This window comes from Oncorhynchus keta, chromosome 2, assembly GCF_023373465.1.
Source record: "Oncorhynchus keta strain PuntledgeMale-10-30-2019 chromosome 2, Oket_V2, whole genome shotgun sequence".
Classification (NCBI taxonomy): Eukaryota; Metazoa; Chordata; class Actinopteri; order Salmoniformes; family Salmonidae; genus Oncorhynchus; species Oncorhynchus keta.
Window position 1 is genome coordinate 30278045 of NC_068422.1, and position 18396 is coordinate 30296440.

Genomic DNA, 18396 nt, shown 5'->3' on the forward strand with positions numbered 1-18396 from the left:
CAGAATGGTCCTGTATTTGGCTCCATCCATCTTCCCATCAATTTTAACCATCTTCCTTGTCCCTGCTGAAGAAGAGCAGGCCCAAACCATGATGCTGCCACCACCATGTTTGACAGTGGGGATGGTGTGTTCAGGGTGATGAGCTGTGTTGCTTTTACGCCAAACATAACGTTTTGCATTGTTGCCAAAAAGTTCAATTTTGGTTTCATCTGACCAGAGCACCTTCTTCCACATGTTTGGTGTGTCTCCCAGGTGGCTTGTGGCAAACTTTAAACAACACTTTTTATGGATATCTTTAAGAAATGGCTTTCTTCTTGCCGCTCTTCCATAAAGGCCAGATTTGTGCAATATACGACTGATTGTTGTCCTATGGACAGAGTCTCCCACCTCAGCTGTAGATCTCTGCAGTTCATCCAGAGTGATCATGGGCCTCTTGGCTGCATCTCTGATCAGTTTTCTCTTTGTATGAGCTGAAAGTTTAGAGGGACGGCCAGGTCTTGGTAGATTTGCAGTGGTCTGATACTCCTTCCATTTCAATATTATCGCTTGCACAGTGCTCCTTGGGATGTTTAAAGCTTGGGAAATCTTTTTGTATCCAAATCCGGCTTTAAACTTCTTCATAACAGTATCTCGGACCTGCCTGGTGTGTTCCTTGTTCTTCATGATGCTCTCTGCGCTTTTAACGGACCTCTGAGACTATCACAGTGCAGGTGCATTTATACGGAGACTTGATTACACACAGGTGGATTGTATTTATCATCATTAGTCATTTAGGTCAACATTGGATCATTCAGAGATCCTCACTGAACTTCTGGAGAGAGTTTGCTGCACTGAAAGTAAAGGGGCTGAATAATTTTGCACACCCAATTTTTTAGTTTTTGATTTGTTAAAAAAAGTTTGAAATATCCAATAAATGTCGTTCCACTTCATGATTGTGTCCCACTTGTTGTTGATTCTTCACAAAAAAATACAGTTTTATATCTTTATGTTTGAAGCCTGAAATGTGGCAAAAGGTCGCAAAGTTCAAGGGGGCCGAATACATTCGCAAGGCACTGTATATCTAGGATCAGGTCCCAGCCGTCCATATAATCTAAATCATTGTAACCTTAAAGGCAAACTGATTCTAGATCAGCACTCTTACTTTACTCTGGGGCTCTTTTTTTTACTATATTTTAATCAGGCAAGTTGGGAACAGCCTACAAAATGTAAGCAGCCACAGGTTTTCGCGTCCAAAATAGCACCCTTATACCATAGACAAAACTAGTGTACTGCATAGGGAATAGGAAGCCATTTGGGACATTTCCCTCCCTGTATCTGGACGTTATTAGGCCTGTTATTTCACCATTAAAACAAATGTAGCTTCAACACACCCCTCCATTTATACACTTTCCCTTACAAACCCCTGACTAAAGAGGTTGAGTTGTCAAACCATATTCTGAGTGTTTTGTAATAATGATTAAGAACGCTGTGCATATTTTTTCCATAACATACAAAATTACTCCATCTCACACACACACACACACACACACACACACACACACACACACACACACACACACACACACACACACACACACACACACACACACACACACACACACACACACACACACACACACACAAAGCTCATGAGCGCACACACGCGGAAACACCCACAAACACCCCATGCACAACTGCACACATATGCGCACGTGCACACACATACGTTGTCCTACCTGCTTGTGTGGGTAGACGTTGATATGGCACTTGATACATTCTTGTCCCATGTTGGCCCAGGAGTTACCGCTCATCCACTTCCTCTTACACTTGGGACATTTGTACTCCCCGAAACACCTCTTCTTCCCCTGGTATGGAGTTAGACCCTCACCTTTAGGCCGTGCCTGGGAGGACAAAATAGAGAAGTTTAGATTGTATCTTAAGATACACTACACATGTTAATGGACACTCGCTTATCATAAATGGAATTCCAAAATCATGGGTATTCATTTGGAGTTGGTCCCCCTTTGCTGCTATAACAGCCTCCACTCGTCTGGGAAGGCGTTTCACTAGATGTTGGAACATTGCTGTGGGGACTTGCTTCCATTCAGCCACAAGAGTATTAGTGAGGTCAGCACTGATGTTGGCTGATTAGGCCTGGCTTTGCAGTCGGCATTCCAATTTATCCCAAAGGTGTTCGATGGGGTTAAGGTCCGGGCTCTGTGCAGGCCAGTCAAGTTCTTCCACACCTATCTCGACAAACAATTTCTGTGTGGACTTTGCTTTGTGCACGGAGGTATTGTCATGCTGAAACAGGAAAGGGCCTTCCCCAAACTGTTGCCACAAAGTTGGAAGCACAGAATTGTCTAGAATGTCATTGTATGCTGTAGTGTTAAGACTACCCTTCACTGGAACTAAGGGGCCTAGCCCAAACCATGAAAAATAGCCCCAGACCCTATTTCCTCTTCCACCAAACTTTTCAGTAGGCACTATGCATTCTGGCAGATATCGTCCTCCTGGCATCCGCCAGACTCCGATTCGTCCGTCGGACTGATAGATGATGAAGCGTGATTCATCACTCCAACGAACGCATTTCAACTGCTCCAGAGTCCAATGGCAGCGAGCTTTACACCACTCCAGTCAGCGGTTAGCATTGCGCATGGTGATCTTAGGCTGCTTGGCCATGGAAACCCATTTCATGAAGCTCCCAACAAACAGTTACTGTACTGACGTTGCTTCCAGAGGTAGTTTGGAACTCGGTAGTGAGTGTTGCAACCGAGGACAGACGATTTTTATGCGCTACACACTTCAGAACTTGGCCCCCCCATTCTGTGAGATTGTGTGGACTACCACATCGCGACTGAGCCATTGTTACTCCTAGATGTTTCCACTTCACAATAACAGCAGTTACAGTTGACCGGGGAAGCTCTAACAGGGCAGACATTTGACAAACTGACTTGTTGGAAAGGTGGCATCCTTTGACTGCATGTATGCACACATGACTGTAAGTCGCTTTGGATAAAAGCGTCTGCTAAATGGCATATATACATATATATACTGCGCCATGTTGAAAGTCACTGAGCTCTTTAGTGCGAGCCATTATGCTGCCAATGTTTGGCTATGGAGATTGCATGGCTGTGTGCTCCATTTTATACACCTGTGAGCAACAGTGGTGGCTGAAATAGCAGAATCCACTCATATGAAGTGTGTCCACATACGTTTGGCCATGTAGTGTATATCATGTGGGTCAAGGTCAGAAGGTCAAGGTCCCTGAAACAAATGGTGAGAACACAAAAGAGATAAAGACTGATGCAAAAAGTTTGCTTAACTAATGCTACCCTTTTTGTTCTTTATTTTTTGGGGGTGCTTATATTTTTCCTCTGTATGCAGCATATTGTAACATTTGGAGAGTTGAGAAACTGAGACTGAGAGAGGAGAAGGGTTTTCGGCCACACTCTGTCTCACACACACAGACAAACTCACACTCTGCCAGCCATGAAATGAAGCATGCGAGAGGCTAATATCCCTGGGAGGGGCTCCTCCTCATCATACTACCGAGTTCATACGGTCTACGTCCCAAATGACACCATAGTCTCTATATAGCGCACTACTTTTAACCAGGGCCCAAATGGCTCTGGTCAAAAGTAGTACGCTATATAGGGAATAGGGTGCCATTTGTGAAGCAACTCCATACTGGCAGTGGTTCATCTAAGCCAGGCTACTACAACAGCAACAAGGGGTAAAAGTCTAATTTTCCCCCTAGAGTGTCGCAAACAAAAGCACGTTTGATGTCATTGTGGGGATAAATCACTATGCGTGCGTATGTCCTGCCAAAACGAACTAATTAGGGAGCTTGACTGGCGTTGGCTGATCTCCCACTGGTTGATGGCTGATGTGTTCGGCTGATGTCATGTTGGATTCTGAACCCCACCCATCAGATGCAAATCCCTGTATACTACAACCTACTCTAGTAATAAAACAAACACTTCTTTTCAAGGATCCCTAAGAATGCACTTTTTTGTTCCAGCCCAGCACTAGCACACCCGATTCAACTAGTCAACAAACCACCAAGCCCATGATTAGTTGTTAAGGCTTGTTTTCTTACAAGGTGGAGCGAATTGCCCAAAGCTGGTCCCAGATTTCAGGGAGAGGGCAGAGAGGCGAGAGAATTCAGGGGGTAGACAGTGTTATAAAGAGGTGGAGAGGTCTGTAGGGAGGTGGGAAGATGTGTGTGTGTGTGTGTGTGTGTGTGTGTGTGTGTGTGTGTGTGTGTGTGTGTGTGTGTGTGTGTGTGTGTGTGTGTGTGTGTGTGTGTGTGTGTGTGTGTGTGTGTGTGTGTGTGTGTGTGTGTGTGTGTGTGTGTGTGTGTGTAGGAGTTTAGGGGGGTTGAGAGAGGTGGTATATGTATACCTCTGGTCCCGTCCATCCAGTGTGAGTAATGCAAAGCTTAATCATTAGCATCTGGTCCAGTGTAAACCTACGCCAGCGCCTTGCGTCATTGAGGACGAGCAGCCAAGGCCTCACTATGATAGGTTGCCACTGTCCAGCAGCTCACTATGATAGGCTGTTACTGTCCAGGGGTTCAACAACAACATGACATTGACCTTAACCACCGTCAACACAACATCTCCCTCTGTAACAGAGAAGGAGCGAGAGAGGGATATGGAAGAAGGGAGGGATTTAGGAGAGAGAAAGAGAGAGAAAGAGAGAGTGAGCGAGCGATAGAGAGAGAACAGCTGGAAACGGTGACATGGCCTGGCTCTAAGACAGGCATGAAAGGCAACGCTCTGACGCAATCACAAACAACGTCATGGTAAGACGTTATTTGGACAGTCCCAAGGCCGGCTCTAACCTTTTGGGGAACCTAAGTGAGATTTGGTGTGTAAGTATTTTATAACAAAATGTTTTTACCAACTCCAGTAAGCAGAGGCTGTCAGATATTTGTCAAATGTAATCTGTTATTTGCAACATATTGGGCCAGTAACCGAAAGGTTTGAATACCCGAGCCGACAAGGTGAAAAATCTGTGTCCTTGAGCAAGGCACTTAACCCTAATTTGCTTCAGGGTTGCTGTACTACTATGACTGACCCTGTAAAACAACACATTTCACTGCAAGTGTGTATGTGACAATAAAACATTTTTTTTTTTACATTTCATGTTATCATTGTAATCTAAAAAGCTAAACTTATCCTAAATCAACACTCCTGCTCTGAGATGCTTTGTGAAAACTGATGTCCTCTCCTGACTAGAGTTGCAAAATTCTGGGAATCTTCAATTAATTCTCTGGTTCTCCAGAAATACTAGTTGGAGGATTCTGTACTTCCTGCTTTTTCCTCCAATCTGGGATTTGGCGAAAAACTGGGAATTTATTGAAAGTTCCCAGAATTTTGGAACCCTACTCCTGACCATCACAAGTTATCTGTCAATGCTCCATGTAGTAGATCATCCTTCTACTCTCCTTGCAGAGCTGTAGCTCTAGCACTGTCTATCTCTGGCTATGTACTGCTATACTGCTTACAGTATAAAACAATATATGCCATTTAGCAGAAGCTTTTATCCAAAGCAACTTACAGTCATGCATGCATTCATTTAACCTATGGGTGGTCCCGGGAATCAAACCCACTACCCTGGCATTATAAGTGCCATGCTCTACCAACTGAGCTACAACGGACCACCCCTGAATGCATTATGTATGTGTTATGTATGTGTTATGTACGTGTTATGAGATCCTCATGTAGCCACTTTATTGAACACCGTAGAAACCCCACTACTCATCACTCCTCGGTGCTCCATGTAGTAGATTTCCCTATGTTCTAATTTCTATATTCTCCGTATAGCTCTGTTTCTGGGCCAGTAGATGCACACGATACTGTGTTTACAGCACAGACAGCCTGACCTGTATTGGCTACACCAGGTTTCAGATCAACTCAGAAACACCCGCACAACAGACTCCCTGATCAACATCAAGACATCCTCAGTTAGGAGCTACAGGTGGGAAAGGCAGAGACACACAGCCGATGGTGCCAGACCAGATATTATACATTACTAGGGCTTGGAGTTATTCCTAGTCTGGTCACATGGCCAAGGTAACTCCTTGTTCAGGGATCAGGGACAACGAGTGAAGAACCACAACCATGTCGTAACAAAAGGTGGATGTTTAGAAGTAGTACTGGGACTTTTTTCCTGACCACGTGACAGAACTAGAGGTCAGAGTTTCTATTTCTCCTCTTCAGGTCACATGGTCAACATAAACTCCTGATACTTCCATTCAATGACAAACACATGGTCAAATGTTGGGTCGTGAACAACTGTCAAATTGGCACGAAGACTGTAGACCTCAGTAAGACCCCTGGGCCCTGTCTTTGCAGTGCTGGTGTCAATCAACACAGTGGGAGGATGTCGTTAGAGTCTGTCTAACACACCAAGCCTGACACGGAGGTCTGAGGCTATGGAGGACCATAGGTTTAGGCTGCGTCCCAAATGCACATTATTCCCTATATAGTGAACTACTTTTGACCAGGGCCTATAGAGCTCGGGTCAAAAGCAGTGCACTGTGTATGGAATAGGGTGCCATTTGGGATGCATATCCTGCATTCCAGTGGTCACTTGAGCACACAAACACTAGGGGATGAATGTACTAAAAACATTTAGTGTCAGTTAGTTAGGTACCATAGGACCATTCCACTAGCGTCAGCAGAGGACAATACTCTGATCCAGTTGTTATTGTTTTTTCCATCAATAATACAAGAAAACCGAGAGTAGTGACTTTGTGCATAATAATATGGGGTTTGCAAATGATCAAAAGTACTTAAAGGCGCGTGTGTGTGTGTGTGTGTGTGTGTGTGTGTGTGTGTGTGTGCGGCAGATAATCATTGTTTATGTCCCTGCCTCTGACCCTTGTGTGCAAAGATAACGGTCAGTGTGTTTAGGTGGAACAGACCTTGTGTGTTTCTGTGTGTCCACAGGGGTGGGACTTTCGCAACACTACTACAACCAGTGGGCTGTGCAGTCAGCCACATCCTGAGAACCACAACACAGCAGGCAGGGCTGTGACTCATCACACACACCTCCCCATCAGCACACATTCTTCAGGAACACACACACGCAGGCAAGCACACACACAGACATATCCCCATTACCTTACACATAAACAGGTGTTCATACACTCCCCTGTACTTCTACTCACAGATCCTACAGATAGACTTCCATAACAGCACAGGGCTAATGAACAGAAATAGAACATTGAGATCAGACAGTAAACGGTAGGCTAAAGAGAGAAGGAGAGAGTGACAGAGGTAGACATACAGTAAACACAGATGTAATGAGAGTAAGACAAAGAAGGATAGTGGTTGAGAGAGTGAGAGAAGGAGAGAGGGACAGATAGAGACAGAGGAGTAAAGACAAAGCAAGGGACAGAGAAGGGTTGAAGTTGAGAGAGTGAGTGATAGGTATACTAAACAAAAATATGAATACAACATGTAAAGTGTTGGTCCCATGTTTCATGAGCTGAAATAAAAGAACCCCTGAAATGTTCCATATACACAAAAAGCTACTTTTTCTCAAATTTTGTGCACACATTTGTTTACATCCCTGACAGTGAATATTTCTCCTTTGCCAAGATAATCCATCCACTTGACAGGCATGGCATATCAAGAAGCTGATTAAACAGTATGATCTTTACACACGTGCATCTTGTGTGGGGACAATAAAATTACACTAAAATGCTCAGTTTTGTGTGATGACACAGATGTCTCAAGTTGAGGGAACGTGCAATTTCCATCCTGACTGCAGAAATATTCACCAGAGCTGTTGCCAGATTGAATGTTGAATGTTCATTTCTTTACCATAAGCCGCTTTCAACGTTGTTTTAGAGAAACTGGCAGTACGTCCAACCGGCCTCACAACCGCAGACCACGTGTAACCCCCCAGCCAAGGACCTCCACATCCAGCTTCCTCACCTGCAGGATCGTCTAAGGCCAGCCAACTGGACAGCTGATGAAACTGTGGGTTTGCACAACCAAGGAATTTCTGCACAAACTGTCAGAAACCGTCTCAGGGAATCTCATCTGCGTGCTCATCATCCTCACCAGGGTATTGACCTGACATCGTAATCGACTTCAGTGGGAAATGCTCACCGTCGATGGCCACTGGCACGCTGGAGAGGTGTGATCTTCACGGATGAATCCTGTACCAGGCAGATGGCAGACAGCGTGTATGGCGTCAGGTGGGCGAACAGCTTGCTGATGTCAACGTTGTGAACAGAGTGCCCCATGGTGGCAGTGGGGTTATGGTATGGGCAGGCATAAGCTACAGACAATGAACACAATTGCATTTTATCGATGGCAATTTGAACGCACAGAGATACCGTGACGAGACCCTGAGGCCCATTGTCGTGCCATTGATCTGCCGCCATCACCTCATGTTTCAGCATGATCATGCAAGGGCCCATGTCGCAAGAATCTGTACACAAAAGCAGAAAATGTCCCAGTTCTTCCATGGCCCGCATACTCACCAGACATGTCACCTAATGAGCAAGTTTGGGATGCTCTGGGTCGATGTGTATGACAGTGTGTTCACGTTCCCACCAATATACAGGAACTTAACACAGCCATTGAAGAGGAGTGGGACAACATTCCACAGGCCACAATTAACAGCCTGTAGAACTCTATGAGAAGGAGATGATTCGCGCTGCTTGAGGCAAATGGTGGTCACACCAGATACTGACTGGTTTTCTGATCCACGCCCATATCTTTTTTTGGGGGGGGGGTATCTGTGACCAAGTCTGCATTCTCGGTCATGTGAAATCCATAGATTAGGGCCTAATTAATTGATTTAAATTGACTGATTTCCTTATTTGAACTGTAACTCAATAAAATCCTTGAAATTGTTGTAATGTTTATGCGTTTATATTTTTGTTCAGTATAAATAGAAAGAGACGGGTGAGAGAGATGTAGATTTAAAACCCACTGCTCTCCTTCCAGCTGTGTTCCCTAAGGGGTCCTGCAGATGTACCACCCCCCACACAAACTGGACAAATACCACAGGCCTACAGTCATCAGTGCCAGCTGGGTAGTAGAGAGGCCCAACAATCAAGCCCTCCCGGACTGCCGAGGGGGAGGGAAGTGGAGCGAGGAAGGAGGGGTGGGAAATTGAAAGCAGATGGCCACCATAGGGGCAGAACATGAGAGAAAAACAGATTTGTTGTAAAAATCGCTGCTCTGCTTTGAATTAAGCCATTAAGTTACAGAGAGAAAGATAAAATAGCGCTAACCAACCAACAACTGTAGCTGTGGCCACAAGTGGAGTAAATCGAAGTCATTGCGATGTGGAGGAATGTAGAATGTAGAAAACATGTCACCCCCACATTCTGAAATTGCATTTTTGTCCCCCACAGTTTTATCATTGGAATGTGATACAAAACAAGATGCCTCTGTGTGGTCGGGTAGGCTGTTTGGAGTGTTTATCCGACTGGATAAAAAAATATATATATAAGTATGTCCCCCCCACTTCTAAAACCAAAGTTACGCCCCTGCGTTTGAGTATCATTAATACTGTCTATAGTTAGATGACAGAGAGAAAGAAAATAGAGAGGAAGCCAATAGAACATACAAATTGTATCCGGAGTTCTGCAAACGATAACGTTTTCACATCCACCTTAGTGTCAGAAGTTTCTTCCAAACTATGTGACCTGACTAGGAAAAGCTAGGGCTTGTGTTTGGCCTGACTCCTAGTGGTTAAATCAGGTGTGATGGAGCTGGGCTAGAACTAAAATGGGTATTACTCAGAAATTCATTGAGAAACACTGATTTAGACCACTCATTAAAATATATTACTAATAGGGATGTTGAGAGATTTAATTAACTCAGCTCTCAACATTTGTACAGTTCAGATTGTATTTGGACCACACATTAAACTCTGACTTTTTAGAAGATGAAGAGGTATTCCGACCAGGCATTGAACTCACGGTACTCTGAGGTTGAAGAGGTATTCCGACCAGGCATTGAACTCACGGTACTCTGAGGTTGAAGTGGTATTCCGACCAGGCATTGAACTCACGGTACTCTGAGGTTGAAGAGGTATTCCGACCAGGCATTGAACTCATGGTACTCTGAGGTTGAAGAGGTATTCCGACCAGGCATTGAACTCATGGTACTCTGAGGTTGAAGAAGTATTCCGACCAGGCATTGAACTCACGGTACTCTGAGGTTGAAGAAGTATTCCGACCAGGCATCGAACTCACGGTACTCTGAGGTTGAAGAAGTATTCCGACCAGGCATTGAACTCACGGTACTCTGAGGTTGAAGAGGTATTCCGATCAGGCATTGAATTCACGGTACTCTGAGGTTGAAGAGGTATTCCGACCAGGCATTGAATTCACGGTACTCTGAGGTTGAAGAGGTATTCCGACCAGGCATTGAACTCACGGTACTCTGAGGTTGAAGAGGTATTCCGACCAGGCATTGAACTCACGGTACTCTGAGGTTGAAGAGGTATTGGGTGGCGCCAAGAAAGACAGAGTGAGAGAGAAAGTGAAAGAGACAGACAGAGAGTTGGAGAGAAAGAAAGAGAGAGAGAGAGGAAGTCATGGAAAAGATGCCCGTTATTGACCACCATAGAAACCCAGGCCAGACCGCCACTCTACAGACCTTCACATCTCATATACACTATAACATGCTGATGGAAAAGGACTGTGTACATTTAGCTCTCTAAACCTAACTTTGAAATGTACAGTTTCACTTCCAATGAATACAATCTAAAGACTGCCTTATAAGCACATATATAAGGCCTTATGCAGTACTACCAAATGTTCTTATGAGTTAATTAATGTATCATCATTATAAGACTGTATATTTTCAAAGGCCCTCTTGCCCCATCTCTGACCCCAGTTCCTAAAATAAATGTAGCAAATCTGGGATCAGATTACTAGACCTAATTCGAACCCTTCGCTTTAGGGAAATTAGCTAATATCTGAGCTTGGACCAGTATTCCCTAGAGAGGCTAGCTCTCAGTCACATACAGTATAACTAGGCCTGTCAAAAAAGGACAAGTTTGTTAGTTTGGTGAATACACATGCCTTTCAGACTGTGGTTTCTGTGATTGTGAGAAGAAAGAAAGGGATTTTAAAAAAGGGATAAAAGGGGGATTCCAATGGTCAGTAGTAGTAATTTCACAAACTGGTTGCAATTTGGAAATATTATACCAGTATTATTGGTTTTGTTAGGAAATGCAACTCAGCCATAGAGGCGGGTAATGAAGAGAAGGCCCCTGAATATGTATTTACCATCCCTCTGTCCACATCTCAACAATATAAAGAAAACAACCTCCTTCTGCTTCGCTACTTCAGGTCAGACAATACATCACAACTCACAATATAGTCTGTCCTATATTACTGACTAAAACACCAAACTCAAACTATGAGAAACTAGTAGGCCTACATAACTCCACTATTGTAATACTAAAACGTGCTATCATTGGTTACATACTGCGCTGATGACTGGATTAGACCACCCAGATCACTGAGGTCCATCATGACTGGAGACACGAACATGAACATGCCAGTCACTAACTAGTAAAGTAAGCTACGTATAATAAATAAGATGCTGTCGTCATGCATTTATTATTTTTGTACAGTGCGTGAAAAAAGGCAACTACGCCCTTCAGGCTTCAGTTACCTAGATACAGATGGGATGTAATGGGATGCAAAGAGGTATTTCATTATTTTGAGAGAGCACTGATGGCCGGATGAAGAGTGTAACAACGGATAACTTAATAACACCGGTTAATGTAGAAACGTTCAATACAAGGAGCAAATGGACTGTTTTTCATGTTCAGGTAACGTGGGAAAACTCCTGGTCCTAACCACAACACACACAGAGTAATAAAGTGCATCTCTGTCTGAGGGCTCAATAGAGAGTTAGCCAATCAGGACTCAGGGCCAACACAGAGTCTGCAGATGGCCTTTCTTTCAGGCTCACACACACACACACAGAATGACACTGTCTTTTCCTCAGCTGTGTAACCGCGGCCACAAAAACATACTTTTTTATTGGATGTTTCCGGTGCCCTGGTCGACGGCCCAATCCCATGCCAGAACCTCAGCCAGGTGCATTCTGGGAGGTTATTCATGAATTCCCCAATGCACTGCCAGATAAATGATCTCCCTCTCTCCCTCTGTCCTTTGCAGCTGTCCCTTTTTAATGGCTGTGAAGAGAAGCAGTTCTGGCTGTAAGAGAGAGGAGAGGAACAGGTGTGATAGAGTGATAAATCTACCACCTCCACAACAATGCTGCTCTGTTTTATGAAAACAATCGCCCCTGAAGTGGGCTGGCTGGGGAGGCAAAGACCCCCACACTATGGAACTGACTGGCCAGACAGGCAGAGAGACCCCCACATATATTACACTGTGGAACTAGCTGGGAAGGCAGGTTCCCCAGTATGAGAGTCAGAGTCAGAGACAGAGACAGAGATAGAGACAGAGTCAGATGTAATTCACTGAGGAACTGTCTGGGCAGTCGTCGTCCCCCCCCCACACACACACACACACACACACACACATTCACGCGCGTTGGGATCAGAAGTCTCCCTGGCCTTGCTAGCATCTGGAAACCATCAGAGTAAACAAAGGAACAGTGGTGACTCAGAGTGTGTGTGTGTGTATGTGTGTACTTGTGTGCGTATGTACAGTATGTCTGTATGTGCATGTGTTCAATTACCTAACATAGAGAGACACGACCCCGCTTCTGTCCCCTCCTCTCCCCTTCTTCTCACAATCTGTATTTACACAGATCCAGTTCCGTCCCCTCTCTCTGAGTTAGTCTTTTGTGTTTTTGTTTGGCTAGCTGATTGGCCGTAGCACTTGTGATAAGAAAGCTAATAACTGTAGTGTGAGTTTAGCTAGCGTGTTTGCATATAAGCGTGCTGGTATATTACAATGCCGGCATATTAGTGCGTTAACATATTAGCATGCTAACATAATTATAGTATTACATGCTAAGCTAGTGCCAGTATATTGGAGGCTACAAGGAAAACACAGGAATCTGGATGCGGTTTAAACCTGAGAACTGGTTCTTCTCAGTGAAATATCAGCAAAGATCAAAGCGTATATCAAGTTGATTCTCCTTTAAAGATAGGACAAGAAGATATTTCCTGCACTTTTACATAATTGGTATTTTTGTAATAGTAGAAGCGCAATCATAATAGTCCTGTAGTAATAGTAGCTTCGAACTACAGGACCCATAGAGGTCTGGTCAAAAGTATTGCACTATTTAGGTAATAGGGTGCCATTTGGTATAAATCATGTGGTTTGTTTCTCTATTGCTGAGTGATATCCTGCCAAAGTGGTTATGGGATTTTTTTGTAACCTTGCATTTGACTCTTATACTAAGATTGTACTGGTACAATTCAACACACATTTTGGAAGAACATTTTTACATAAGTCAATAAAATATGGTTGTTGTATATTAGCTTTTCTTTTATTTCAATACACTCACTGACTGCAAGTTGCTTTGCATAAGAGTGTATGTTAAACAACTCAAATATAATGTCAAATAGTTTACAAAATAGAGCCACCGAGTAAAACTGTACAACCTCAGGCATCTCTGAGGTGATAGAGGTGTGAATGACAAATCTCACAATTCACAATAAATAGACTGGTCCACCACCAGTTACCAGCATGTAGCCTACTGCTGCCGGGCAGAGACTTGCTTGGGCATTTCAAGTTCACTGCTAGTCAAAGCTAGCATGTGATGGATTACTGACCAATATAGCCAGCTCACATCCGACCTCCAGCCTCCAAATATAGATAGAGCCCCGAAATAAGGATGTCTATAAGACGTTCAACTGTATGGTATAATTTGTGAAACTGAGCCGTGGCAATGTGTGTTTCTGTGTGTCTCTGAGTCTGATTATGTCTCCTGATGTTATGTGTGTCTCTGAGTCTGATTATGTCTCCTGATGTTATGTGTGTCTCTGAGTCTGATTATGTCTCCTGATGTTCTGTGTGTCTCTGAGTCTGATTATGTCTCCTGATGTTCTGTGTGTCTCTGAGTCTGATTATGTCTCCTGATGTTCTGTGTGTCTCTGAGTCTGATTATGTCTCCTGATGTTCTGTGTGTCTCTGAGTCTGATTATGTCTCCTGCTGTTCTGTGTGTCTCTGAGTCTGATTATGTCTCCTGATGTTATGTGTGTCTCTGAGTCTGATTATGTCTCCTGATGTTATGTGTGTCTCTGAGTCTGATTATGTCTCCTGATGTTCTGTGTGTCTCTGAGTCTGATTATGTCTCCTGATGTTATGTGTGTCTCTGAGTCTGATTATGTCTCCTGATGTTATGTGTGTCTCTGAGTCTGATTATGTCTCCTGATGTTATGTGTGTCTCTGAGTCTGATTATGTCTCCTGATGTTCTGCGTGTCTCTGAGTCTGATTATGTCTCCTGATGTTATGTGTGTCTCTGAGTCTGATTATGTCTCCTGATGTTCTGTGTGTCTCTGAGTCTGATTATGTCTCCTGCTGTTCTGTGTGTCTCTGAGTCTGATTATGTCTCCTGATGTTATGTGTGTCTCTGAGTCTGATTATGTCTCCTGATGTTCTGTGTGTCTCTGAGTCTGATTATGTCTCCTGATGTTATGTGTGTCTCTGAGTCTGATTATGTCTCCTGATGTTCTGTGTGTCTCTGAGTCTGATTATGTCTCCTGATGTTATGTGTGTCTCTGAGTCTGATTATGTCTCCTGATGTTATGTGTGTCTCTGAGTCTGATTATGTCTCCTGATGTTCTGTGTGTCTCTGAGTCTGATTATGTCTCCTGATGTTATGTGTGTCTCTGAGTCTGATTATGTCTCCTGATGTTATGTGTGTCTCTGAGTCTGAATATGTCTCCTGATGTTCTGTGTGTCTCTGAGTCTGATTATGTCTCCTGATGTTCTGTGTGTCTCTGAGTCTGATTATGTCTCCTGATGTTATTTATTTTTATTATATATATATTTTTTTTCACCTTTATTTAACCAGGTAGGCTAGTTGAGAACAAGTTCTCATTTGCAACTGCGACCTGGCCAAGATAAAGTTATGTGTGTCTCTGAGTCTGATTATGTCTCCTGATGTTATGTGTGTCTCTGAGTCTGATTATGTCTCCTGATGTTATGTGTGTCTCTGAGTCTGATTATGTCTCCTGATGTTCTGCGTGTCTCTGAGTCTGATTATGTCTCCTGATGTTCTGTGTGTCTCTGAGTCTGATTATGTCTCCTGATGTTATGTGTGTCTCTGAGTCTGATTATGTCTCCTGATGTTATGTGTGTCTCTGAGTCTGATTATGTCTCCTGATGTTATGTGTGTCTCTGAGTCTGATTATGTCTCCTGATGTTATGTGTGTCTCTGAGTCTGATTATGTCTCCTGATGTTATGTGTGTCTCTGAGTCTGATTATGTCTCCTGATGTTCTGTGTGTCTCTGAGTCTGATTATGTCTCCTGATGTTATGTGTGTCTCTGAGTCTGATTATGTCTCCTGATGTTATGTGTGTCTCTGAGTCTGATTATGTCTCCTGATGTTATGTGTGTCTCTGAGTCTGATTATGTCTCCTGATGTTATGTGTGTCTCTGAGTCTGATTATGTCTCCTGATGTTATGTGTGTCTCTGAGTCTGATTATGTCTCCTGATGTTCTGTGTGTCTCTGAGTCTGATTATGTCTCCTGATGTTATGTGTGTCTCTGAGTCTGATTATGTCTCCTGATGTTCTGTGTGTCTCTGAGTCTGATTATGTCTCCTGATGTTCTGTGTGTCTCTGAGTCTGATTATGTCTCCTGATGTTCTGTGTGTCTCTGAGTCTGATTATGTCTCCTGATGTTCTGCGTGTCTCTGAGTCTGATTATGTCTCCTGATGTTCTGTGTGTCTCTGAGTCTGATTATGTCTCCTGATGTTATGTGTGTCTCTGAGTCTGATTATGTCTCCTGCTGTTCTGTGTGTCTCTGAGTCTGATTATGTCTCCTGATGTTCTGTGTGTCTCTGAGTCTGATTATGTCTCCTGATGTTATGTGTGTCTCTGAGTCTGATTATGTCTCCTGATGTTATGTGTGTCTCTGAGTCTGATTATGTCTCCTGATGTTCTGTGTGTCTCTGAGTCTGATTATGTCTCCTGATGCTAAGGGTGACTGAACAGACACAAAAGACAAGCGCTGAAAATGACCTCCAACCAAGTCAACCCCCTGCACAAAAATAGATTTGATGCATGAATATTCAAAATATACAGTACACAGTGCATGCAGTGATGATTTGACGCTGACGAGTGGCAAGCTTTGCATTGGCTTCTTATTCAGTCAACAGGCAGCTGCAGTAGCTATAAGTGATGAGATAAGCATTCTTATCCTGTACAGTGTGGCTAAATATAAACATAAACATTGGACAATCAGTAGCAACAGTCACTGGACGCAGGCAGGCGTACACACACACACACACACACACACACACACACACACACACACACACACACACACACACACACACACACACACACACACACACACACACACACACACACACACACACACACACACACACACACCCTTCCATTTACATTACATTACATTTACGTCATTTAGCAGACGCTCTTATCCAGAGCGACTTACAAATTGGTGCATACACCTTATGACAACCAGTGGAACAGCCACTTGCATCTAAATCTTGTTGGGGGGTGAGAAGGGGGGTGAGAAGGATTACTTACCCTTACTTACCCTATCCTAGGTATTCCTTGAAGAGGTGGGGTTTCAGGTGTCTCCGGAAGGTGGTGATTGACTCCGCTGTCCTGGCGTCGTGAGGGAGTTTGTTCCACCATTGGGGGCCAGAGCAGCGAACAGTTTTGACTGGGCTGAGCGGGAACTGTACTTCCTCAGTGGTAGGGAGGCGAGCAGGCCAGAGGTGGATGAACGCAGTGCCCTTGTTTGGGTGTAGGGCCTGATCAGAGCCTGGAGGTACTGAGGTGCCGTTCCCCTCACAGCTCCGTAGGCGAGCACCATGGTCTTGTAGCGGATGCGAGCTTCAACTGGAAGCCAGTGGAGAGAGCGGAGGAGCGGGGTGACGTGAGAGAACTTGGGAAGGTTGAACACCAGACGGGCTGCGGCGTTCTGGATGAGTTGTAGGGGTTTAATGGCACAGGCAGGGAGCCCAGCCAACAGCGAGTTGCAGTAATCAAGACGGGAGATGACAAGTGCCTGGATTAGGACCTGCGCCGCTTCCTGTGTGAGGCAGGGTCGTACTCTGCGGATGTTGTAGAGCATGAACCTACAGGAACGGGACACCGCCTTGATGTTAGTTGAGAACGTCAGGGTGTTGTCCAGGATCACGCCAAGGTTCTTAGCGCTCTGGGAGGAGGACACAATGGAGTTGTCAACCGTGATGGCGAGATCATGGAACGGGCAGTCCTTCCCCGGGAGGAAGAGGAGCTCCGTCTTGCTGAGGTTCAGCTTGAGGTGGTGATCCGTCATCCACACTGATATGTCTGCCAGACATGCAGAGATGCGATTCGCCACCTGGTCATCAGAAGGGGGAAAGGAGAAGATTAATTGTGTGTCGTCTGCATAGCAATGATAGGAGAGACCATGTGAGGTTATGACAGAGCCAAGTGACTACTTGGTGTATAGCGAGAATAAGAGAGGGCCTAGAACAGAGCCCTGGGGGACACCAGTGGTGAGAGCGCGTGGTGAGGAGACAGATTCTCGCCACGCCACCTGGTAGGAGCGACCTGTCAGGTAGGACGCAATCCAAGCGTGGGCCGCGCCGGAGATGCCCAACTCGGAGAGGGTGGAGAGGAGGATCTGATGGTTCACAGTATCGAAGGCAGCCGATAGGTCTAGAAGGATGAGAGCAGAGGAGAGAGAGTTAGCTTTAGCAGTGCGGAGCGCCTCCGTGATACAGAGAAGAGCAGTCTCAGTTGAATGACTAGTCTTGAAACCTGACTGATTTGGATCAAGAAGGTCATTCTGAGAGAGATAGCGGTAGAGCTGGCCAAGGACGGCACGCTCAAGAGTTTTGGAGAGAAAAGAGAGAAGGGATACTGGTCTGTAGTTGTTGACATCGGAGGGATCGAGTGTAGGTTTTTTCAGAAGGGGTGCAACTCTCGCTCTCTTGAAGACGGGAGGGACGTAGCCAGCGGTCAGGGATGAGTTGATGAGCGAGGTGAGGTAAGGGAGAAGGTCTCCGGAAATGGTCTGGAGAAGAGAGGAGGGGATAGGGTCAAGCGGGCAGGTTGTTGGGCGGCCGGCCGTCACAAGACGCGAGATTTCATCTGGAGAGAGAGGGGAGAAAGAGGTCAGAGCATAGGGTAGGGCAGTGTGGGCAGAACCAGCAGTGTCATTTGACTTAGCAAACGAGGATCGGATGTCATCGACCTTCTTTTCAAAATGGTTGACGAAGTCATCTGCAGAGAGGGAGGAG

General features: G+C 44.8%; 1 protein-coding gene across 1 annotated transcript in view; it reads right to left on the bottom strand.

Moving 5' to 3' along the window:
- Positions 1 to 18396, bottom strand: part of LOC118399087 (zinc finger CCHC domain-containing protein 24-like) — a 61910-nt gene that overhangs the window by 14224 nt on the left and 29290 nt on the right. Inside the window, exon 3 of the mRNA XM_052475058.1 lies at positions 1716 to 1880. Coding sequence (XP_052331018.1) covers positions 1716 to 1880 — 165 coding nt within the window. The remainder of the gene's footprint in view (positions 1 to 1715; positions 1881 to 18396) is intronic.